General features: G+C 43.8%; 1 protein-coding gene across 20 annotated transcripts in view; it reads left to right on the top strand.

Annotated features, from left to right (window-relative positions):
- mpp7a (membrane protein, palmitoylated 7a (MAGUK p55 subfamily member 7)) overlaps positions 1-24,795 on the top strand; it is a 779,450-nt gene that overhangs the window by 288,048 nt on the left and 466,607 nt on the right. For all 20 annotated transcript variants that reach the window (XR_005460776.1, XM_038798233.1, XM_038798231.1 and 17 more), the window contains one exon: positions 8,421-8,588. Coding sequence is in view for 19 of the 20 variants with exons in the window: in XM_038798233.1 (XP_038654161.1) it covers positions 8,552-8,588 (37 nt within the window). In the remaining variant the exon portion in view is untranslated. The remainder of the gene's footprint in view (positions 1-8,420; positions 8,589-24,795) is intronic.

Genomic DNA, 24,795 nt, shown 5'->3' with positions numbered 1-24,795 from the left:
ACTGTGGCGAATTACCAAAGAGCTCATTCAAAGAAACAATGAAAACGTACCAATCTTTGCACTTATTATCTCTTGTTTCAGTGGTTCCATGGTTGGAGAATAACCATTTTTCCCATTCTTCTTAACAGTTTACTTGGGGCTAACTAACTTTTTTTTATTAAACTTCCTGAAGCCGGCCAATACTTCAAATTAAATTAAATAACTTTATTTCCTCCTCCTGCTTGTTTTAATCTCCAGCTATGTTAACTGACAACTACAAAGTGAAGTAAAAACTCAAGATTTGAGATATTATGTGCTGTCAAGAAGACAACTAGAAGTTGATGTTTTCAGTGCTGCTGTGCCAAGTTCGTATTACTTGCTATGTTCACTGTTACAGGCAGCATACTGTTGAAGGCCCTCTGCTGACCCTCAGGCAGTGAATGATGCGTGATACGGGGATGCGCTCTTGGCATTTACTGGCAGGAAAGAAATTGAATTTTTAGCTTCCAAGTACCATTTAAATAATTGAATTGAAAGTTCTGTCAGTGACTTGTTTGGAATATTGAGAGGAGATGTAATCTTGGTCTTAAAAATGTTGGGAGGCAAATTGTTGGTATAAGTAAGCTATTTAACTTGGACCGTATGCAGACAACTGGAGAAACCAAATACAAAATAAACAAGCCTCAAGGAAGATTAGTGATCGCAGGAAACTTTAACCCTTCCAGAAAAGTAACTGTGTAAAAGACTTGAAACAACAACAGTTAATGCTGTGTTGATGAGCTCATTCAGAAAATAAGGTAATGGGTCAGGGTTGGAGAGTGCTAAACATAGCTGCAGATGTCAAATGTTTCCCAGAACACTATGGTTCCTATGCTGCTGGAATCAGAAAAATATTATCCACTCTGTGTTGATATATTTTTAAAAATATATTTTCCATGGCATTTAACATACTAATTAAGAGAATATGCTCTCATGTTGGCTTACGCTGCTCTTTCTTTCCCTGTTTGCTTTTCTAGTCCTGTTTCATTCTGTTCTCTTTGGCTTTTTTCTCACTGATTTGTTTTTGTTTCTCTGTATCTTCTTCTGTTTCTTTCCTTTCTTCTCCCATTTTGAATGGGAGTTGATTGTGGCATGGTGGAGAAGGGATTCACCAAATCAGGAGAAATGAAATCAAATGAAAAACACTTATTGTCACAAGTAGGCTTCAATGAAGTTACTGTGAAAAGCCCCTAGTCGCCACATTCCAGCGCCTGTTCGGGGAGGCTGGTATGGGAATTGAACCGTGCTGCTGGCCTGCGTTGGTCAGCTTTCAAAGCCAGCGATTTAGCTGTGTGCTAAACCAACCCCAACTGTAGACTGTATTTAGGACAGGGGTTGCAGGTAAAGTATAGCCTGTTGCAAATTTCCTTTCCTTATCCCCTAATACTTCTCGCAATCTGTCATTTACCCCATTATCTTTCTAATTGCATGTTTTCTTCTCTCCCACACACTCCCATCCTGATCCTTACTTCTGTACATCCATAAAAATTAGGAGCAGGAGCTCATTCACCCCTAGAGATTGCTCTGCCATTCGTTATGATCATGGCTTATAACCCAACTCAGTAGCCTAATCCTGCCTTCTCCCTATATTCTTTGATCCCCTTCGCCCTAAATGTTCTTGAAAACATACAAAGTTTTGGCCTCAACTACTTTCTGTGGTAAAGTATTTCACAGGCTCACCACTGTCTGGGTTGAGAAATTTCTCCTTATCTCTGTCTTAAATGGTCTACTCCACATCCTCAGACTGTCCCTGGTTCTGGACCTTTCCACCACCGGGAACATCCTTCTTGCTTCGACCCTCTCTAACCCTGTTAGAAGTTTATAGGTTTCTGAGGTTCCCGCTCATTCTTCTGAACTCCAGCGATTACAATCCTAACTGACTTAATCTCTCCTCATACATCCGTCCTGCCATCCCAGGAATCAGTCTAATAAACCTTAGCTGCACTCCCACTTGAGAAAGAACATCCTTCCTTGGATAAGGAGACTGAAACTGCACACAATATTCCAGGTGTGGCCTCACCAAGGACTGTATAATTGCAGAAACAACCTGATCAACCCTTGTACCTTCCTGTATTGCTCATACTTAACCTTCCATATGTCCTTTACCCACTCTCTTGAAGAGAACAGGGGGTGGGAGAGTTTGTGCTAGGAAATGAGGGTCCAAGGGTTCCCTCACCCTCAACTTGTTTTTTTGCTTCTCTTTTGTCTGCCCACCTCGTGCTATCAGTTACGCATTGCTATTAGAATCATAGAATTTACAGTGCAGAAAGAGGCAATTCAGCCCATAGAGTCTGCACCGGCTCTTAACATCTTACACAGATGTTAATAATTACAGTACATGCATTTTCCAACTGTCAATAAAACAGTTGTTATGTCAAAATTAAACCCACTTTACGAAATGTAATTAACATTAGTAGGAGGGTAGTTTCTCATCTCTGGTAACCATTCTCTTTTTCAGGCCTTTACACCTTTCTTTATGCAGTGTGGTGATATAGCCATGCACAGTTATGTATATAGTTAGCAATGCGACCTCCAACCAGCTGGTGGTATCAGACATCCATCACGTGACTGGAGGTAGTAAGACGTACAAGGGGATAGTCACACTTCGACTAGTTCCAGGAGGATTCACGGGATTAATTTAGTAACCATTCTCTGTATAGTAATCTGTCAGTTATCTTTCCACATGTTTGTTAATAAAGTATCTTTCTAGTGACACCTGTCATCGGTATTCACTGTTGAGAAAGGCATGGATTTTTGGGAACTTGGGGAAACAAATAATGATGTCTTGAGGGGTGTAAGTGTTAAAGAGAAGGTGGTGCTGGAAGTCTTAAAGTGTATCAATGTAGATAAATCCCCAGGACCTGATGAAATGTATCCCAGGACGCTGTGGGAGACTAGGGAGGAACTTGCGGGTCCCCTAGCAGAGGTATTTGAATCCTTCACAGCCACAGGTGAGGTGCCTGAAGATCGGAGCGTAGCAAATGTTGTGCCTTTGTTTAAGAAGGGACGCAGTGAAAAGCCTAGGAACTACAGACCGGTGAGCCTGTGGAAGGAAGGTTATTAGAGGTATTCTGATAGGGGGCGGGATTCTCCCCTACCCGGCGGGGTGGGGGGTCCCGGCGGCAAGGAGCGGCGTGAACCACTTTGGCGTCGGGCTGCCCCAAAGGTGCGGAATCCACTCCAATTGGCGCCGAAGGGCCTCCGTCGACTGCCGTGAGTTGGCGCATGCGTGGGAGCGCCAGCGTATGCTGGCGTCATACCAGCGCATGTGCACAGGCCATGGCGGACTGGTACAGCCGCCAGTGTGGAGGAATAGAGTGTCCCCACGGCACAGGCCTGCCCATGGATCGGTGGGCCCCGATCGCGGGCCAGGCCACTGCGGGGGCACCTCCCAGGGCTAGATCCCCCCGCACCCCTCTCGAGGACCCCGGAGGCCACCCGCGCAGCCTGGTCCCGCTAGCAAATACCTGGTGTAACATACGCTGGCGGGACTGGCCGTAAACGGGCGGCCACTTGGCCCATCGCGGGCTGGAGAATCGGAGGGGGGGAGGGGGCGGTCGCTGGCAACGGCTGCCGACCATTGCGGCGCGATTCCCGCCACGGCCAAATACCAGCACTGGAGAATTCTGTAGACGGAGGGGGCCGGATTCATGCCGCCCCCCCGGCGATTCTCCGACCCGGCGGGGGGGGGGTCGGAGAATCCCGCCCAGGATCTACAGGCATTGAGTGAGGCAAGGACTGATGATGGACAATCAGCATGGCTTTGTGAGTGGAAAATCATGTCTCGCGGATTTGATTGAGTTTTTTGTTTGAAGGGGCATCCAAGAAGGTAGATGAGGACGGTGCAGTCGACGTTGTCTACATGGACTTCACCAAGGACTTTGACAAGGTACCTCGTGGTAGGTTGTTGCATAAGGTTAAATCTCATGGGATTCCGTGGTTAGATAGCCAATTGGATACAAAAGTAGCTTGACAAAAGAAGCCAAAACGTGGTTGTAGAGGGTTGTTTTTCAAACTGGAGGCCTATGACCAGCTGTGTGCCTCAGGGAGCAGTGCTGGATCCACTGTTATTTGTTATTTTTATTAATGATTTGGATGAGAATTTAGAAGGCATGGTTAGTAAGTTTGCAGATGACACCAAGATTGGTGGCATAGTGGACACTGCAGAAGGTTATCTAGGTTTGCAACGGGATCTTGATCAATTGGGCCAGTGGGCCGAAGAATGGCAGATGGAGTTAAATTTAGATAAATGTGAGGTGATTCATTTTGGGAAATCGAATTGGGCAGGACCTACTCAGTTCATGGTCGGGTGTTGGGGAGAGGTACAGAACGAAGCGATCTAGGAGTACAGGTTCATAGCTTCTTGAAAGTTGAGTCACACGTGGACAGGGTGGTGAAGAAGGCATTCGGCATGCTTGGTTTTATTGGTCAGAACATTGAATACAGGAGTTGGGACGTCTTGCTGAAGTTGTACAAGACACACTAACAGAAGGATGTGGAGGCTTTGGAGAAGGTGCAGAGGAGGTTTACCAGGATGTGGCCTGGTCTGGAGGGTGTTAGCTATGTGGACAGCTGAATAGACTCTGACTGGTTTCATTAGAACGACGGCGGTTGAGGGGTGACCTGATAGTGGTCTCCAAGATTGTTAGAGGCCTGGGTAGAGTGGATGGGTAAGCACTCTTTCCCAGGGTGGAGGGGTCAGTCACGAGGGGCATAGATTTAAGGTTCATGGGGCAAAGTTTAGAAGAGATGTGTGAGGCAGGTTATTTACACAGAGGGCGGTGAGTGTCTGGAACACGCTGCCAGGGGAGGTTGTGGAAGCAGATATATTAACGGCGTTCAAAAGGCATCTCGACAAATACATGGATGGAATGGGTATCCAGGGATACAACACGAGGAAGTGCTGAGGGTTTTGGCTAAGAGCGGTATTGTGACCGGTACAGGCTTGGAGGGCCAAAGGGCCTGTTCCTGTGTTGTATTGTTCTTTGTTCTTTGTATTAGTAAGCCCACACTTGGAATACTGTGTACGATTCTGGTGTCCTTATTATAGAAAGGATATTATTAAACTAGAAAGAGCGCAGAAAGGATTTACTAGGATGTTACTGGGATTTGATGACTTGAGTTATGCGGAGAGGCTGGATAGATTTGGGACTATTTTTCCCTGGAGCCTAGGAGGCTTCGGGGTGAACTTATAGAGGTCTATAAAATAATGAGGGGTACAGATAAGATAAGTAGTCAACATCTTTTCCCAAAGGTAGGGAAGTCTAAAACTAGAGGGCATACATTTAAGGTGACGGGGGAGAGATACGAAAGGGTCCAGAGGGGCAATTTCATCACAGAGGGTGGTCAGTGTCTGGAACGAGCTGCCAGAGGCTCAAAATGTTAGCTGTTTTCTGTCCCTACAGATGCTGCCAAACCTGCTGAGATTTTCCAGCATTTTCTCTTTGGTTTCAGATTCCAGCACCTGCAGTAATATGCTTTTATGTAGTACTAAGAATTGTCACAGTACTCCAACTGAAAGGTTCTGTTGGCAAATCATCATGACCTGAAATGTTTACTTTCTTTCTCTCCACAATTGCTACTTGACCTGCTGATTATTTCCAGCACTTTGTTTATTCTCCAGCTGAAACCTAAGCAATGAGTTCTAAAGTTCTAGCTGTCTCTTACTATCCCTCTACTTATAAACCCAAGCAATGTTTCTGCTTTTTAAGCCACTATTGAAACTCTGCATGGACATACTTTCGCTTCTCCACATTGGACTGCAGCTGTCATGCTTCTGCCCATTTTGCCCTCCTGTCTTTATCATCCAGAAGCCTATAATTATCCTCACCATTGTGACTTTACCAAGTTGTGTGCCACCTATAAAGTTTATTGTGCTGCTCCCTACACCCAAGTCTAGATTTCTTAAACGCTTTAAAGAGTAATTTTAGAAAGGCTGAGTATTGTCGAAAGATTGAACGTTGAAGTGGTGAAGAGGTAAACAGTTTCACACATTTGAAAGAATGGGTTAAGTGGGAGACTATCTAATGTCTTGATTTCTGTGCAGTCAAGATGTAATGAAGTGCAGGATGGTATTTTGGGAGCTAAGGAGGCGAACCTGTTATGAAAATTGAGAAAAGCACTAATTGTAGTCATGTCAGTAATTAATGAGATGTGTCTTTCAAAACAATGGACTGAGTACCGGTCTTGTGCCAAAGAATTGTGCTGTAATTTTATTCAGCCAGAATTGCTTGATATATAGTAATATTTTTTAAGGAAGCAAAACAGTAAGAATTCTTTTCAGTCGTTATGCTTTCAGATGGACTATTTTTTTTGCCCCAACCATTTTTGTTGCTCATCGGGGTCACTGCACCCTTTCTATTAAGGTCTCCAATATGTCCGACTAAATTGGTGTTGCTTCATACTGTATACTCACAGAACAGCTTCACGGTTTCTATAATATGACTATTTTAATAGAGGATAACTTATTTGGTAAACTCTGAGCAACCGCATTTAAATCAGCATACAGATTCCAAATTTACTACTTCTCGAGATTCCTGGGCTTGAATTATTGGATGATATCGTATGTGTGGGAAATCTGTTTTTGCTTGTACACTTTTGGTAGCCATTGAATAGTCCTGTAACCCCTGAACTTACAGGGAGAAACAACCAGACTGCTTGATTCCAGCAGTTGGATCCTGACTCTAATATAAAGATTTAATACAACGGAAATAATGCATACAAGCTAAATTAGGTGACCACAATATGCAATGTGCAGATGACCATTTGACAAAGGAAAGAACTACAAAAAGCAAAATACATGGATGACCACCTACAAGGGTAGTTCTGAAGTACAGATTGCACTGTAGTCATTTGACCATGCCTGGTTATACGGCTGAGCCTTGTTCTTAATACCAATTGTGTTGAGTTAGTTCTGATAATTTGCCAGCTGCAGTGTTTGGGTAAGATTGCGTGTCAGATCAAGCCCAGGATCAGGTGCAATGTCCATTTCTTGTCAGCTTGGATCTAGTAAGGAAGGACGGTAGAAAGAGGGAAGATCGACCGTGGATATCTAAGGAAATAAGGGAGAGTATCAAATTGAAGGAAAAAGCATACAAAGTGGCAAAGATTAGTGGGAAACTGGAGGATTGGGAAATCTTTAGGGCAACAGAAAGCTACTAAAAGAGCTATAAAGAAGAGTAATATAGATTATGAGAGTAAACTTGCTCAGAATATAAAAACAGATAGTAAAAGTTTCCACAAATATATAAAACGAAAAAGAGTGGCTAAGGTAAATATTGGTCCTTTAGAGGATGAGAAGGGAGATTTAATAATGGGAGATGAGGAAATGGCTGAGGAACTGAACAGGTTTTTTAGGTCGTTCTACACAGTGGAAGACACAAATAACATGTCAGTGACTGATGGAAATGAGGTTACGACAGGTGTGGACCTTGAGATGAGTGTTATCACTAAGGAGGTAGTGATGGGCAAGCTAATGGGGCTAAAGGTCTCCTGGACCTGATGGAATGCATCCCAGAGTACTAAAAGAGATGGCGAGGGAAATTGCAAATGCACTCGTGATAATTTACCAAAATTCACTAGACTCTGGGGTGGTGCCGGCGAATTGGAAGTTAGCAAAGGTGACACCACTGTTTAAAAAAGGAGGTAGTCAGAAAGCGGGTAATTATAGGCCAGTTAGCTTAACTTCAGTAGGAGGGAAGATGCTGGAATCTACCATCAAGGAAGAAATAACAAGGCATTTTGATGGAAATTGTCCCATTGGACAGACGCTGTATGGGTTTATAAAGGGCAGGTCATGCCTAACTAATTTAGTGGATGTTTTTGAGGACTTTACCAGTGCGGCAGACAACGGGGAGCCAATCATAGGAATTACAGTGCAGAAGGAGGCCATTCGGCCCATTGAGTCTGCACCGGTCCTTGGAAATGGCACCCTATCCAAGCCCACATATCCACCCTATCCTCATAACCCAATTACCCCACCCAACCTTTTTTTTGGACACTAAGGGTAATTTGGAAAGTCCAATCCACCTAACCTACACATCTTTGGACTGTGGGAGGAAACCGGAGCACCTGGAGGAAACCCACACGCACACGGGGAGAATGTGCAGACTCCGCACAGACAGTGACCCAAACCTGTAATCGAACATGGGACCCTGTAGCTCTGAAGCACTGTGCTAACCACTGTGCTGCTGTGCTGCCCTAATTTTGTGCACTGTAGACTTCAGAATAGCCTTAATGTAATCTGTAACAAGCTGTTTGTTTTTCTACCATATGCAATTTGGTCAAGTTCCTGAGTTTGAACTCCAAACATTGTTTTACATTTAAGATAGAGGAAAAGACATTACACTGAGTCATGTTATACTGAGGTCATGTTTTGATTGTAAAATTATTATTCCATTCAGGGAACAACTCCAAATGAGAGAAACCTTTACTGACAAGTTGGCATTGGTGGGCTTGAGTGAAGACGAGAACATTGACTGACCTGGCCTACAAATAATCTTTCCTCGCTGTGTGACATTTTGCTGAAGAAATCATGCCAGCATTATCAACGGGATCTGGAAATGATACAGGTAAGGTAACTCAGCTTGAGATTGGGAACCTCCTGGTTTTAACTTGTGTGATTTTACTTCACTAGGGAAGAGGGAGAATAGATCAGCAGGATACTATAAATTCTGAAGGATTGCAGACTTGCAGTAATATGGTGGGATTTATTTCTTGAGGAAGGAACCTGACATCTGTTTCACAGACTTCTTGTTGGTGGCCTGCACCTAGATGCTTAAGTCATGGACAATAAATGCAGAGGAAGTGTAAGCTGTTGAGATGCAGAGGAAGTGATGCGGTGCTTTCAATAGCTTCCTTAGGATTTTTATTTCACCTTTTACAGTTCAATGTTGGTTGTTCTTTTGCCGTGTTGAAGTGCTTTTGTAATCAAGATTCATTTCAAACAGCTGTGAAAATGACTTGCCGACCAATACAAGAATACCCAGGATGCTTTGGTACTTGCAACTCAGTTGTATTTTCTCTTTTTATCCACATCCCCTCTGGTTGCAGCGAAGTGTCTGAAAATATGTGTGGCAGTGTCTGTTGAACTGAGGTCACATTGTGTAAATAGTTTTAAAAGCAAGATTGTCTGTAATTGAGAGAGGCTGCACAGATTGACCGTGTGCATTTTTGATGAGAAGTGTGGTTAATTTTTATATATTCTAGATCTTTGATCATGGTTTGCAAAGGTTGATATTCGAAGAGGGAGCCTCCACATAGGTTATGTCATGCATAATAAAATTATCAACAGCCCTTCTCATCAAAAGCACGCAAGGTCAGTTTGTGCAACATCTCCACATCAAACAATTTTGGTTTTAAAAATATTAATACCTGATGAAGAAAGAGTTAGCTAAAAGTAATAATGTGTCCTCACTTTAAGAGACAGAATAATGTAGGAGCAATGGAATTTCAAGGAAATTGCATTTAGATCAACATGAAGGTACTAACCATGGTCATGAAGAGTAACTTGGCCTTTACTGCTTCGTTTTGCAAACTGAGTTGTATTATTATCTTCCAGGTTGATTCTATTCATGCCACTTTTGTACAATAAATTGTGAATAAATAAGCTTCATGCTGTTCACAGCCAGGTTCTGTGAAATCATGGGTTGTCAGAAAAGATTTCAGACCACCAAAGTAATAATTAATCTGAATTGATCATATAGAGCCAAACTTTAAGAATGTATTGATAATACAGGTTTGTTGGGCAGATTACAGGAATGCAAGTTGCTTCGGAGTTTTATAATGAAAAATAGATTAGTTTGATTTTTATCACAGGTATAATTCATTTATTTGGGCAGCACATAGCGTTATTTGACTCGCATTTTGCTCAGAAAGTATTATTTTCACTCCATCAGATATCTCCAATGTTTGGGCTTTCTATCAAGTTTACAAGTGTGAGGTAATGCAGGTAGGGGATATACAGTGAATGGTGGAACCCTCAAGAGTATTGACAGTTAGAGAGATCTAGGTGTGCAGGTCCACAGGTCACTGAAAGGGGCAACACACGTGGAGAAGGTAGTCAAGAAGGCATATGGCATGCTTGCCGTCATTGGCAAGTCATGTTGCAACTGTATAGACCCTTAGTTAGGCCACACTTGGAGTATAGTGTTCAATTCTGGTCGCCACACTACCAGAAGAATGTGGAGGCTTTAGAGAGGGTGCAGAAGAGATTTACCAGGATGTTGCCTGGTATGGAGGGCATTAGCTCTGAGGAGAGGTTGAATAAACTTGGGCTGCGATTCTCCGCAACCACGATGGGTGGGAGAATAGCGGGAGGTCCGCTCCCGCACCTCCCGCTATTCTCCCACCCCCCCAAAAATGGCGTGTCCGGTTTTCCGACACGCCGCTCGGCGGCCCGCGATTCTCCGACCCGGATGGGCTGAGCGGCCTGCCGTTCCTGACCTGTTCACGACGGCGGCAACTACACCTGGTCGCTGCCGTCGTGAACATGGCAAGTGTGGGGCCTAGGGGGGGCGGATTGGGGATCGAGCACCACGACCGTGCTCAGGAGGGACTGGCCCGCGATCGGTGCCCACCGATCGTCGGGCCGGCGTCTCAAGGGGACGCACTCTTTCCCCTCCGCCGCCCCGCAAGATCAAACACCACGTCTTGCGGGGCTGCTGAGGGGAAAGACGGCAACCGCGCATGCGCGGGTTTGAGCTGTCCAACCCGCGCATGTGCGGCTGACGTCATTAGGCGCCGCCACTGTGTCATTCTTGGCGCGCCGGGCCTTGAAGCCAGGGCCAAGGCCCGGCGGCCGAGTTTCCCGGTACGGCCCACCTATCCCCCAGTGTAGGGGAGAATAGGGGGCCGGGAGAGGCTTCCGGCACCGTCGTGAGCCTCTCCAGGTATCACAACGGTGTCGGGCCTTGCGGAGAATTCAGCCCTTGGTTTGTTCTCACTGGAACGACGGAGGTTGAGGGATGACCTGATAGAGGTTGACAAAATATGAGGAGCACAGATAGAGTGGATAGTCAGAGGCTTTTTCCCAGGGTAGAGGGGTCAATTACTCGGGAGCATAGGTTTTAGGTGCGAGGGGCAAGGTTTAGAGGAGATATACGAGGCACGTTTTTTTACACAGAGGGTAGTGGGTGCCTGGAACTTGCTGCCGGACGAGATGGTGGAAGCAGGGAAGATAGTGACATTTACGGGGCGTCTTGACAAATACATTTATAGGATGGGAATAGAGGGATATGGACCCGGGAAGTGCAGTAGATTTTAGTTTAGATGGGCAACATGGTCGGCACAGGCTTGGAGGGTCGAAGGGCCTGTTCCTGTGCTGTACTTTTCTTTGTTCTTTGTAGGGATGATTAAACTGTAACAACATAAATCAATATATGTGAATGCACTGTCCAATACTCCCCTGGAATGTCCTTAAGCTGTGTTTTGACAAAAAAAATCATGTTGACTTTTTGCCAATGATTGAGGCTGGTACTTTTACAGCATTTAAACTACATACAGTACTCAAAATATTTAGTGGTAATAAAGCTTTGCGTTCTTCAGTGAGCTGGTATCAAAGGGTAATGAGTCATTTTATGTTGAGCTGAAATCTGTACTGAAATGTGCTGCTGTTTGTTGCAGTGGATGTTAGTGAGTCAGATTTAGTGCAAAATAACTACGAAGCTAAAATAAAAGCAAAATACTGTGCATGCTGGAGATCTGAAATTAAAACCAAGTGCTGAAGAACTCAGTGGGGGTGGGGGGGGGGGGCACTCTCCCAGGGAATTGGCAGCCTCTGGGCAGGGTGGCACCCTGACACTGAAAGCCTGTTACCCTGGCAGTGATACCTGGGTGCCAGCCTCCAGGGTTCCTAGGTGGCATTTTGCCCATGCTTGGGTTGGGGGGGGGGTGGATATGGGGTCGGGGATTGGGGAAGGGTTGATATGGGACTGGGGGATATGGGGGCAGGGAATGTGGGGATAGGGGGAGGATAATGGGGGGGGGATATGGGGGTGGGGATTGGGGGATGGATATGGGGGCAGGCATTGGGGTGGGGATATTGGGGCGGGCATTTTGGGGGGCCTCCGAGGACCTTTAGAACATAGAACAGTACAGCACAGAACAGGCCCTCCGGCCCTCAATGTTGTGCCGAGCAATGATCACCCTACTCAAACCCACGTATCCACCCGATATCCGTAACCAAACAACCCCCCCCCCCTTAACCTTACTTTTTAGGACACTACGGGCAATTTAGCATGGCCAATCCACCTAACCCACGCATCTTTGGACTGTGGGAGGAAACCGGAGCACCCGGAGGAAACCCACGGACACACGGGGAGGACGTGCAGACTCCACACAGACAGTGACCCAGCCGGGAATCGAACCTGGGACCCTGGAGCTGTGAAGCATTTATGCTAGCTACCGTGCTGCCCTATCGGTGAACTGGGCATTGGTGGGGTACTTGTCGGGAGATCGGGGCACTCTGATCTCTTCCTGCATGAGCGGAGCTCTTCAGTACGGAGATCCTCAGTGCAGGAAATGCAACTGAGTGTGGCCTCGGCAGGGTGCTTCCTACCAGGGCTCGAAAAAAAATTAAGTGCCGTTAATGCCGGGAACATCGCTACCCAGAGCGGTCCTTTTTTATGCTAAATCGGACCCTCTGTGTCTCAAGTATTAGAGGTATGAATCTGGCTAAAAGGGAACTGTAAACATCTCCTTGTAAAACTATTTTAAAATATCCTAAAAGCCCTGAAATACTGGCTTTGAGCTTTCTGTCATTGCGATTTAAAATGCTAAACCTGCACACAAATAAGAAATTATTAGCCAATGAATGAGGGTAAACCTGAAGTAAAAAGTGTAAATGCAGGAAAGACTTAAGATGTTCGGTTGCATCTGTGGAAAGAAAAATAGTAAACATTTCAGGTTGATTACTTTTTTCAAGAATTGACTGTCCAGGTCAAAGCGGACCACTTAATTGGCACCCTTTTACAAACATTCACTCCCTCCACCAGCGACACACAGTAGCAGCATTGTTTACCATCTACACAAGGTACTTGCAGGAACTCACCTAGTCTCCTTCAATAGCGCTTTCCAAACTCACAATGACTACCATTTAGAAGTCAAGGACAGCAGACACATGGGAGAATAACCACCTGGAGGTTCCCATCCAAGTCACTTACCATCCTGACTAGAAAATACATTACCATTCCTTCCCTCCCTGAGTCAAAATCCTGGAACTCCCTCCCTCACATCTTTATGGCTTCACCAACTGCAGCGATTCAAAAAGGCAGTTCACCACCATCTCTTCAAGGGAAATTGGAGATGGGCAATAAATGCTGGCCTAGCCAGCAATGCCCAGATCCCATAAATGAATAAAATAAACCCTCCTTCTATTAACTTCAGCAAATATGATATTTGTTGTAAAATAATTTCAGGAAATTACAAAAACTGAGCTGTCACTTTGAAGAAATTTCCTGAATTTATATGGTACTTTTCACATCCTCAGACCACCCGAAATCACGGGCGCACAGTGGGGGTGGCAAGTAGCGTAGTGGTTAGCAAAGCACCAGGGTCCAGGTTCGATTCCTGCTTAGGTTGCTGTCTTTGCAGAGTTTGCACATTCTCCCCGTGTCTGCATGGGTTTCCTCCCGAAAGATGTACTTGTTAGGTGAATTGGATATTCTGAATTCTCCCTCTGTGTACCCGAACTGGCGCCGGAGTGTGGTGACGAGGGGATTTTCACAGTAACTTCATTGCAGTGTTAATGTAGGATTGCTTGTGACAATAAAGTTATTACTATAATATTACCACTTCATAGCTGATGGTGTACTCTTGTTGTATTTTGATGATGACAAATGTAGCAGGCACATAGAGCAACGGGATGAACGACCAGTTAACCTGTTTTGTTTGAGGGAGAATTGTTGACCAGGACATTAGAAGATTTCTTCCATTTTCCTTTGAAACATCCTGAGGTATATTTCATGTCCTGAGAAAACAGATGGGGCTTCAGTGTATGTCTTGTCTGAAAGACAGTACTTTAACTTTGCAAAGCCACTGAGTACGATACTGAAAGACCAGCTTAGGCCACGTGCTTAATTCTGTGGAGTTGGACATGAAACCATGATTTTGGGAACCAGTGGCAAGAGTACTGTCATTGGTCAATTATGGCAGTATACATGTAATGTTTGCCAAGCAACAGTTCCCTGACCAACAAATAGCCTGGTTATATCACCAAAATGCTTGGAAAGTACTGGTTAACTATCCATGTAGAATAGGCCACATACTTATTTGAAGTCTTGATGCTTTCAAATTTGTTGGCAAAATGTGATGCTGACAGGACTATGTAACTGCTACATTTTGAATTTTCTTTTGAAATCATAACAAGTAATCACATATATCCTTGATCCGAATACCATCCAAAAGATGGACACAATGGTGATAAATTCAACTTGTACCTGAAAGTGCACAAGCTTGAGACCAAAGTTGGGATTGGCTCCATGTCTCTTTTAAATACTACGACACTAAAGCTAGCTTCCCTGCAGCTCCTCAGCTGAGACAGTTTGGACATTGACCAAGAGGGATGGTCCAGGAGATGAGATGTTCCCGGGGTATTAATTATGCTGCCATTGTCTTAGTGCAGACGCTTGCATTAGGCCATTCAAGACCTGGTAGAATAAGGCTAAGAATGTGTACACCTTAAACTATGACCACATGTTTCTGATTTTCACTGTTAGCATCCTATAACTGGCATAGTACCTCATTTATATATTTAAGGAACATGGTTCAGACAGGCATTCTGGGTGGCTACATCACCTGAGTCCGTCACCTGAGTCAGTGCAGCATCGAATGCACCTCTGGTCCAAATGGGTTGAAATAATTTGCAATGGTAGATTTGGAGGTCATGGGGATGTAAAATGAGCAGCTGTAAATGGATTTTCTCTCCATGGTATCAACATGGAGGAAACTGAGATTAATTTGTTCCTAAATGCAACTTAAAGTAATTGCTTTCTAGAATATTGTCAAATGAACTAGAATTCTTGTCTCATTTGTGAGCAGTATTTGATCATGGAAAACGGAGTCCAAAGTGCAGGTAGAAGATCTTTTTTGGCATTTTCCAACAGCTATTACTTTCAATTAAATATGTTCCAAATGACTGTTAGCGCTTTAGCTTCTGTAAACTTAGGCCAAGCTCCTAAACAGCTGCCTCTGAGAAAACAGATGTTAAAGATCTTTAAATAACTGAAGAATTGGAAAAGAAATTAGCTGTATGTAGTATATGGTGGACACTGCACTTTGTCTAATGAGGATTAACTATTCGTTTAAAAAAAAATTACAACACTTGCAACTTTTAACATCTAAATGAACGTAAAGTTTAATCCAGTGTGTTGAGAATTGGTGTTCAAATGTCACTTGATGCCAGTCCCTGTTTTCCTTCAAAACTGGAATTTTAAAACAAAATCAACATCACAGCTACTATTAGAATAACATAATAAACTAAAGACTACTACTGTGCATTGTTAACACAACTGGATGGTGTTTTAGAGCATGCTGAGTGCCTGTTTTTTATAACACTATAAAATGTTATATTATTAGTCTGGTAGAGAGATATGCATTGCTCTTTGTTTTTCTGCTAATGTTGCAGATATTTACTTGGTGGACTGGGTCCAGTATAGCATAGTGAGTATCTTATCGAACTAGTAATCCAGAGGTGTAAAATAACGATCCAGAGACATGAGTTCAAATTCAATCATTTTTATTGGGTAATTTAAATTCAGTTAATTCAATAAATCTGGGATAGAGAAAGCGAATCCCAATAAGTATGAGCAAATTGATGTAAAGACCCATCTGGTTCACCAGTGTCCCCTTTGGAAGAAAATTAGCTTTCCCAGTCTGGACTATGTGTGACTCCAGACTTCCACTATTGTGATTGTCTCTTAACTACCCTGTGAAATAGTCTGTCAAGCATTCGTTTTAATCACACACAGTCCAAGAATAAAAAAAACATAGATCGACCACTTGACAATGTTCTAATCAATGGATGTAAAAACTCAGATAACCAGGCAATAAAAAATTGAACACTGAGCCCCTGGGCTAGTGCGTGGTCAATTCCAGCCCCACTTGACCTGGTGTTGCAATGCATTTGAAATTTCCAAATCATTCTGAGAAAAACACCCAAAGTCTTTGTCCCTTGGTTGCCCAGTAACTACAGTCAACAGGTTTGTAAAGATTAATTTAATTAGTAACAATAGCTAGAATTTAATATGCAGAAAATACAACTGGCTAACTATTATCTAATTTCTAATCCCCCCTTTAACCCGCCCCACCCTCTATAATATGACAGACAAACAAACATAGAGGGGAAAAGAAGTGTGGAAAATATTGATGAAAATACATGGATAAGATGTTTCTGAAGGTTGTCTTCTTGCACATCTTCCATCAATCCAGGCTTTCAGTCTGAGGTTTTTACTTTGTGTGTAATGGTTGTTAACGTAGATTGATCCAGGTTCTCTAGATTCAGGAATTCGGCAGCCTTTCTGGAGAAAAAAAAGAGACTCTCAACTTTTTCTCTGAGCATCCAGGACCTGACTGTCTTTTCCTTTGTTCTCTGAAAACCATCCCACTTGGATAGGACCCAATCACTGCCTGTTGCCGGGCAGAATATGGCCTTTTGGCCAACTGATTGGCCACCAGCCAACCAATTGAACTGAGTCTCTCTGATCTCGTTAGTGCCAAAAAGTCTCAGTTCTGCTGTCCAAAAGCTTACACAGTGTATTATGTTGTAACTTCTGAGTTCCTCACTTCCTCTGCTTGTAATAATAATAATCTTTATTAGTGTCACAAGTAGGCTTACATTAACACTGCAATGATCAAAAATGATGATGGCAAAATAATAGAAACGGGAAACAAGGGAATCAAAAGGGAGGGCTCTTACACATGCAACCGTTTATTTATAGTGATATACAGTACATATTATATACTTCAGCCAACAACCACCATCCCTCTATGAATGAGTGCAGCTGAGTCTCCAGTTAATGCCCGCCACCTGAACACAATTAACACCAGAGATGTAAAATCCACACCTGAAGACTTCGGCAATAGAGTGAGGACACACAAGGACGGGGCTCTCACTAGAGAGGGCATTTTTCAGAACCACTAACAGCCTGAAACTTTTAAGAAAAAAACCCAGACAATTCAATAGAATATAACACTTACCTTAGAGGATTCCCTGGAAAGATGAAAAACAAAAAAGATTTGAGCTGTAATCTATCGGCACACTCCGAGGCCTCGCAGGATTTCTTGTGCAGGAAGGTGACGGGGGCGGGATCCCAAACCTCTCATGGCTGACAATCTCTGCCGCATCATGGCAAATGAGTTGGAGAAACATTGCCAAATTTGGCGATGGATCCGAAACATTAAATTGAGGAGATTCTGGGCCACAGTCACTTAAAATTTGAAAAAAACTAATAAGATTGTCAAAGAAAATGAAATGAAAATGAAAATCGCTTATTGTCACAGATAGGCTTCAAATGATGTTACTGTGAAAAGCCCCTAGTCGCCACATTCCGGCACCTGTTCGGGGAGGCTGGTACGGGAATTGAACCCGTGCTGTTGCCGCCTTCTGCTTTGCAAACCAGCTGTTTCGTCCACTGTGCTAAACCAGCCCCCACAATGTCACACTTAAAGCGTTGAGAATGCCCTATCAGACCGCACTGATCGGATCACTTCTCTGGAAGCTGATCCTACCTCAGTGGTCGGGAATAACAAAATATTAAAGGCCAAAATAAGTGATCTAGAGGAAAAAATGTCTGCATCGTAGAATTGCCAGAGAGGAAGGAGGGCTGCACCCCTTCAGATTATTTCTCATGATGTGGAGATGCCGGCATTGTACTGGGGTGAGCACAGTAAGAAGTCTTACAATACCGGGTTAAAGTTCAACATGTTCATTTCAAACGCTAGCTTTCGGAGCACTGCTCCTTCCTCGGGCGAATGCAGTCACCTGAGGAAGGAACAGTGCTCCGAAAGCTAGTGTTTGAAACAAACATGTTGGATTTTAACCTGGTGTTGTAAGACTTCTTACTGTGCTCACCCCAGTACAACGCCGGCATCTCCACATCATGGCTACCATTGACACTGCAAACTGCCGGCTCAAAGTGGAGAGGATCTCCAGGAAGATCGCGCATTCACCTGAGGAAGGAGCAGTGCTCCGAAAGCTAGTGTTTGAAACAAACATGTTGGACTTTAACCTGGTGTTGTAAGACTTTTTACTGTGATTATTTCTCAGGCATGCTTTGTAAGATGGTAAGTGAGGCTATGTTCACATCTCCCCCAGAGTTACATCAGGCCCATTGCTCTCTATGACCGAAGCCTCGATCTGGGGATCTACCTCTTGCGGTGATCATACGTTTTCATAGCTTTAAGGAAAAGGAGGTTCTTCATTGGGCTAGAGAGCATTGTGATGTAAATCATGGAATCTCCTCAATTTAATGTTTCGGATCCATCGCCAAATTTGGCAATGTTTCTCCAACTCATTTGCCATGATGCATTGTGAGTGCAGATCTGGCAAAAAGAAGAGCTGCCTTCAATGGAGTAAAAGCCATCTTATGTAAAAAAAAAAAAATAAGTCCAATTTGGAATGGTTTACCTGGCTTGCCTCCAAGTGACTATTGAGGAGAAAGACAGCCTTTATGATTCACCAAAAAAATTAACTTGGTCACTGTTTAATTCATGTTCATATTTATTCTATTTTATGACCCTGCGATCGGGTGTTTCATGCTTCATGTTTTTTCATGTTTGGAGTTTATTGGTTAGTACTTTATAGTTCTGATACGCTTTTTGATCATAGCTGTTGAGTTTGATAATTGAATACTGTTGTGGTGTTGTAAATCAGATAATGTTTTATTATGTTTTCTAGTGGGGAGTCTCCCTACTAATGAAGGGGTTAGCTAATGGAAGCAGTGATCGAGCGTTTGCTGCAGCTCTTCACAAACAATTTGTGAAAATGGGCTTAGAATGTGTAAGGACTGAAAAGTGGCTCATGTAACACTGCTGTTTAAGAAGGGAGAGAGGCAGAAGATGGGAAATTATAGGCCGGTTAGCCTGACTTCGGTCATTGGTAAGAGTTTAGAGTCCATTATCAAAGATGAGATTGCGGAGTACTTGGAAGTGCATGATAAAACGGGACTGAGCACGTCTTTGTCAAAGGGAGGTCATGTCTGACAAATCTGTTAGAGTTCTTTGAGGAAGTAACAAGGAAATTAGACATAGGAGAACCAGTGGACATGATTTATTTTGATTTTCAGAGGGCCTGTGATAAGGTGCCGCATAGGAGACTGCCAAATAGGTTAAGAGCCCATGGTGTTCAGGATAAGATCCTGGCATGGATAGAGGATTGGCTGACTGGCAGAAGGCAGAGAGTGGGGATAAAGGGATCTTTTTCACGTTGGTAGCCAATGACTAGTGGTGTACCTCAGGGGTTGGTGCTAGGACCACAATTTTCACAATATACATTAATCATCTGGAGGAAGGAACTGAAGGCACTGTTGCTAGGTTTGCCGATGATACAAAGATCTGTAACAGGACAGGAAGTATTGAGGAAGCAGGCGGGCTGCAGAAAGACTTGGAGAGTGGGCAAAGAAGTGGCAGGTGGAATACAATGTGGAAATGTGTGTGCACTTTGAAAGGAGAAATGGAGGCACAGCCTATTTTCGAAATGGGAAGGTGCTTAGGAAATCAGAAGCACAAAGGGAGACCTTGTTCACGGTTCTCTTAAGGTTAACCTGCAGATTCAATCGGCAGTTAAGAAGACAATTGCAATGTTAACATTGATGTCGAGAGGGCTTGAATACAAGCCCAGGGATGTACTTTAGAGGCTATATAAGGCTCTGGTCAGACTCCATTTCATAGATCATAGTATTTACAGTGCAGAAGGAGGCCATTCAGCCCATCGCGTCTGCACCGGCCTTGGAAAGAGCACCCTACCAAAGCCCCACACCTCCACCCCACCCCCTTTATCCTCATAACCCAGTAACCCCACCTAACCTTTTTGGACACTAAAGGCAATTTAGAATAGCCAATCCACCTATCCTGCACATTTTTGGACTATGGGAGGAAACCGGAGCACCCAGAGGAAACCCACGTACACATGGGGAGAACATGCAGTCTCCGCACAGACAGTGACCCAACCCGGGAATCGAATCTGGGACCGTGAAGCTGTGAGGCAACTGTGCTAACCACTTTGCTACCGTGCTGCCCTTTGGAGTATTGTGGAGTATTTTGGAGTATTGTGGAGTATTGAGGAATATTTGGAGTATTGTGAGCAGCTTTGGGCCCCGTATCTAAGGAAGGACGTGCTGACCTTGGAAAGGGTCTAGAGGAGGTTCACAACAATAATCCCTGGAATGAAGAACTTGTCGTATGAGGAACGCTTGAGGACTCTGGGTTTGTACTCGTTGTAGTTTTGAAGGATGAAGGCGATCTTATTGAAAATTACAGGATACTGCATGGCCTGGATAGAGTGGATGTGGAGAGATTGTTTCCACTTGTAGGAAAAACTCGAAGCAGAGGACACAATCTTAGACTAAAGGGACGATCCTTTAAAACAGAGATGAGGAGGAATATCCGCAGCCTGAGGGTGGTGAATCTGTGGAGCTCTTTGCCGCAGAAGGCTGTGGAGGCCAAATCACTGAGTGTCTTTAAAACCGAGGTAGATAGGTTTTGATCCATAAAGGGATCAGGGGTTATGGGGAGAAGGCAGGAGAATGGGGATGAGAAAAATATCGGCCATGATGGAATGGCAGAGCAGACATGATGGGCCGAGTGGCTTAATTCTGCTCCTATTTCTTATGGTCTTACTGGGTTACGGGGATAGGGTGGAGGTGTGGGCTTAAGTGGGGTGCTCTTTCCAAGGGCATGTGCAGACCCGACGGGCCGAATGGCATCCTTCTGTACTGTAAATTCTATTAAATCTATGAAATAACATACATGTTGTAGCCACCTGGGGTGGCCACTGTCCAACACAAAATGGAAGATTACAAAGAATGCAGGGAAAATGGACATGTTGCAAAAGCAAGCAGCTTGCAGAAGCGCTTGTGTATTCTGACTGCTGCAGAAACCAGACAGCACTGTGGAAAAAACAAGTTAGCATACTAATGAGGCGATACCCAGTGATTCCCAGGTACAATGGAAACAAGTTAACTCAAATCGCTACATTGAATAGAAGGCCAGACTTCTCGGCGCCAAGAGAAGTCCAAAACAATAAGCCCCAAGAACCGCCCAGTGATCGAAGAACAGCCCGTTATTGGGGAAATTCAAATCAATCGATTGGGAAGAGACCCAATCGATTGCGAGTGTATAGAGGGTCCGCCCAGGTGGGCGCGAGACCCTGGGAGAGATATAAGACAGAGACCCCGACCCCAGCTCGCTCTCTTGACCAGCTCTCTTGACCAGCTCTCTTGACCAGCTCTCTTGACCAGCTCTCTTGACCAGCTCTCTTGACCAGCTCTCTTGACCAGCGCTCTTGACCAGCGCTCTTGACCAGCGCTCTTGACCAGCGCTCTTGACCAGCGCTCTTGACCAGCGCTCTTGACCAGCGCTCTTGACCAGCGCTCTTGACCAGCGCTCTTGACCAGCGCTCTTGACCAGCGCTCTTGACCAGCGCTCTTGACCAGCGCTCTTGACCAGCGCTCTTGACCAGCGCTCTTGACCAGCGCTCTTGACCAGCGCTCTTGACCAGCGCTCTTGACCAGCGCTCTTGACCAGCGCTCTTGACCAGCGCTCTTGACCAGCGCTCTTGACCAGCGCTCTTAGCCGGCCCTATCAGCAGAACATCTTAGCAGCTCTTGAAGAACCTTGAGAAGGAGAGGCCTGGTCAGCAGCCGCAATCAACTAAGTGTCATACAACGCACGCTACGAGAGTAGACACTCCTGACCCCTTTAGTCCACGACTGGAAGCCTGCGGATCCAGGACAGAGCAAGAGGCCGTTGTTCCCTGATCCGGCAGTTGCCTTATTCCAGATAAGTATTGGTCTGTTAGTGGTGGGATTAGCCTAGACTTGTAGTTTTATATGCACAATTAGTAGATAACTATTATAATAAACGTGTCTTCTTTGAACTTACTAACTGGTGTATTGAGTTATTGGTCTGAACTTGAACTTGAAACTTGTGGCGGTATCTTAACGATACCTGGCGACTCTAGAGCTAAGGAACGAAACAGAGCCAAATTGAGTGTAAAGCACACTCGCCCAGAACGAGCAACAATGCAAGCCAGGATAAAAAGACAACCAAAGAAAAAAGCCAAAAGCCATGTTGTGCAAGGTACTAAGTGGATCCCCAGATGAGAAGCCAAATGCAGGCAGATGCTGAGCATCTAACCTACTGAAACAATAAAAATAATTTTCTTTATGAATGTTTTGAAAAATAGTCCAAAAATATTAAATTGTCAGTGACGAGGTGCATGCAAACGGTCAACGTAGCCTTCCTAATGGTGCTACAATCTTCAAAATTTTATGTAGCTCTATGATACTGTCAGAAATTAAATGCAGCTAAAGCTGCATGCTGTGCAACAATCAAATTGCAGTAATGCTTACAATGATTTAGAGACTCTCAATTAGTACAAGATTCAATATATACATTGCAATTCTCAATGCTTAATCTTGTGAATTAATCTAGTGTTAATTCTATATATGTTGGGTTCAACTCCACCTGAGACAGCTGGTTATGTCGATGTACTGTTCTGCACTCAAAATTACATTTCTGTTGGTTTGTGACTGATAACGTTTCTCAGCAGTTGGTTCAAGTCTTCCCAATCTTGCTTCTGTCATGTGAGAGTACCTTCAAGAAATGGGTGTTTATAAATGGGTGTTTATATAAATATCTGTCGTGAGAGTACCTTTAAGAAATGGGTGTTTATTACTGCAGCAATGTCAGAGTGGGTGGAGCTGGGCTGTCTGTCAGCTTTTTACTTTTGTTTTTGAGCAGAATGCAGGGTGTGTTTTAGTTTTGTTTTCAGTGTTGGAGCTGAAGCCAGACCAAACAGGTGTACTGTTGTTCTCTCTGCCATCAAAAGACTATCTCTTGATCATTTGGTGAATTCAGAATTATAAATGTTCTCAGTAATGAATGGAAACCTAATGTGCTTCTGTTGAAAGGTGTTTCTTCTGTCTTCTGGATGTTGTTCGGGAAGTTATTAAGGATTACTTGGTGTTGTATTCTTTGGGGGTTGTATTTGAATTGATGGTTGCTATGATGTTCACTGTATGTTTTAAAAAGGTTAACTTGAATTCATAAAATAAACATTGTTTTGCTTTAAAAAATACTTTTCCATTTCTGCTGTACCACACGTGTAGAGTGGGCCGTGTGCTCCCCATACCACAATCTATTAAAAGTTGTGGGTCAGGTGAACCCAATGATACACTTTGGGGTTCTCTAAACCCTGGCCCATAATACATTGGGGGCTCGGCCGGGATAAAAGTCTATCTATTGGATTGGCTTAGTGAACGTAAAGACAGTGAGGGGTGAGCATAATGTGGTTGCTTTTCAGGTGTGGTATTTGAGTTTAAGTGGGGAGCGTGTTGTGGACAGTGGCTCTTTCAGAGGCTCTGAAGTTTTTGGGGGTGGAGACGTTCACATGCAGTACCTTACGGACGGATACTAAAAGCAGACCGTTTGATTTGGCAAAAATATTCCAGTTAACATTACCTGACAAAATGTGAAAAGACAAGGTAATTATGGTGGTGGCTAAGCATTTAAAGTTGTCTGAGATACAGTTTGACTCATTGGAAATGGCAAAAAATTCAGTTGAAAATTAAACAAATGCGACATGAGAAAGAATTAAAGCAGCTTGAATACGAAAGAGCGAGAGAGGAAAGAGAGAGAGTGAGAGAGAGGAAAGAGAGAGAGGCAAAAGAAAAGGAGAGAGAAGAAAGGAGAAAAGAAAGAATAGCCCGAGCAGAACAAAGAGAAAGAGAATTACAGATCAGGGAAAACGATGAAGAGAGAGTTTGAACTTCAGAAAATGGCCCTGAAACATGACAGTCAGTTAAAATTGGCAGCCATAAAGGGAAACGTACAGTTGGATGATAACGATGAGGATAGTGAGAAAGAGCGTCAAAGTCGAAGGCTTGGTGGGAATCTATTTGAATCTGTCCAAGCATTGCCACGGTCTGATGAGAATGAGGTAGAAGCCTTTTTCATTTCATTTGAGAAGGTAGCTAAACAAATGAAATAGCCACAGGACATGTGGGTATTACTGATTCAAACAAAGCTGGTAGGTAGAGCTAGTGAAGTCTTTGCATCACTGCTGGAGGAGGTATCTGGGATGTATGAGGAGGTGAAAAAAATCCATCTTAGGTGCATATGAACTAGTGCCTGAAGCTTACAGACAAAGATTTAGAAATTTAAGGAAAGAATTTGGTCAAACATACATGGAGTTTGAAAGGATCAAACCGATTAATTTTGACAGGTGGATAAGGGCTTTGAAAATAGACCAAATGTATGAAGCTCTCGGAGAAATTATACTTTTGGATGAATTTAAAATTTCAATTCCTGATGTAGTGAGAACTCATGTGGAAGAGCAGAGGGTTAAAACAGTGAGATTAGCAGCATAAATGACAGATGATTATGAATTAGTTCATAAATCAAAGCTTGGTTTCCGACATCAGTTTCAGCCTGTGAGGGATAGAAACTGGGGACATGAGAAGTACTGATGGTAAAAGTAAAGGTGATCTGATGGAAGATAATAAGAAAAGTGCTCAGATTAAAATTGAAATCCAGGACGGTGGAAGAGAAATTAAAAGTTTC

This window comes from Scyliorhinus canicula, chromosome 5 (assembly GCF_902713615.1).
Source record: "Scyliorhinus canicula chromosome 5, sScyCan1.1, whole genome shotgun sequence".
Classification (NCBI taxonomy): Eukaryota; Metazoa; Chordata; class Chondrichthyes; order Carcharhiniformes; family Scyliorhinidae; genus Scyliorhinus; species Scyliorhinus canicula.
The sequence above is the reverse complement of the archived record's forward strand: the minus strand, read 5'-3'. Positions and strand labels throughout refer to the sequence as shown.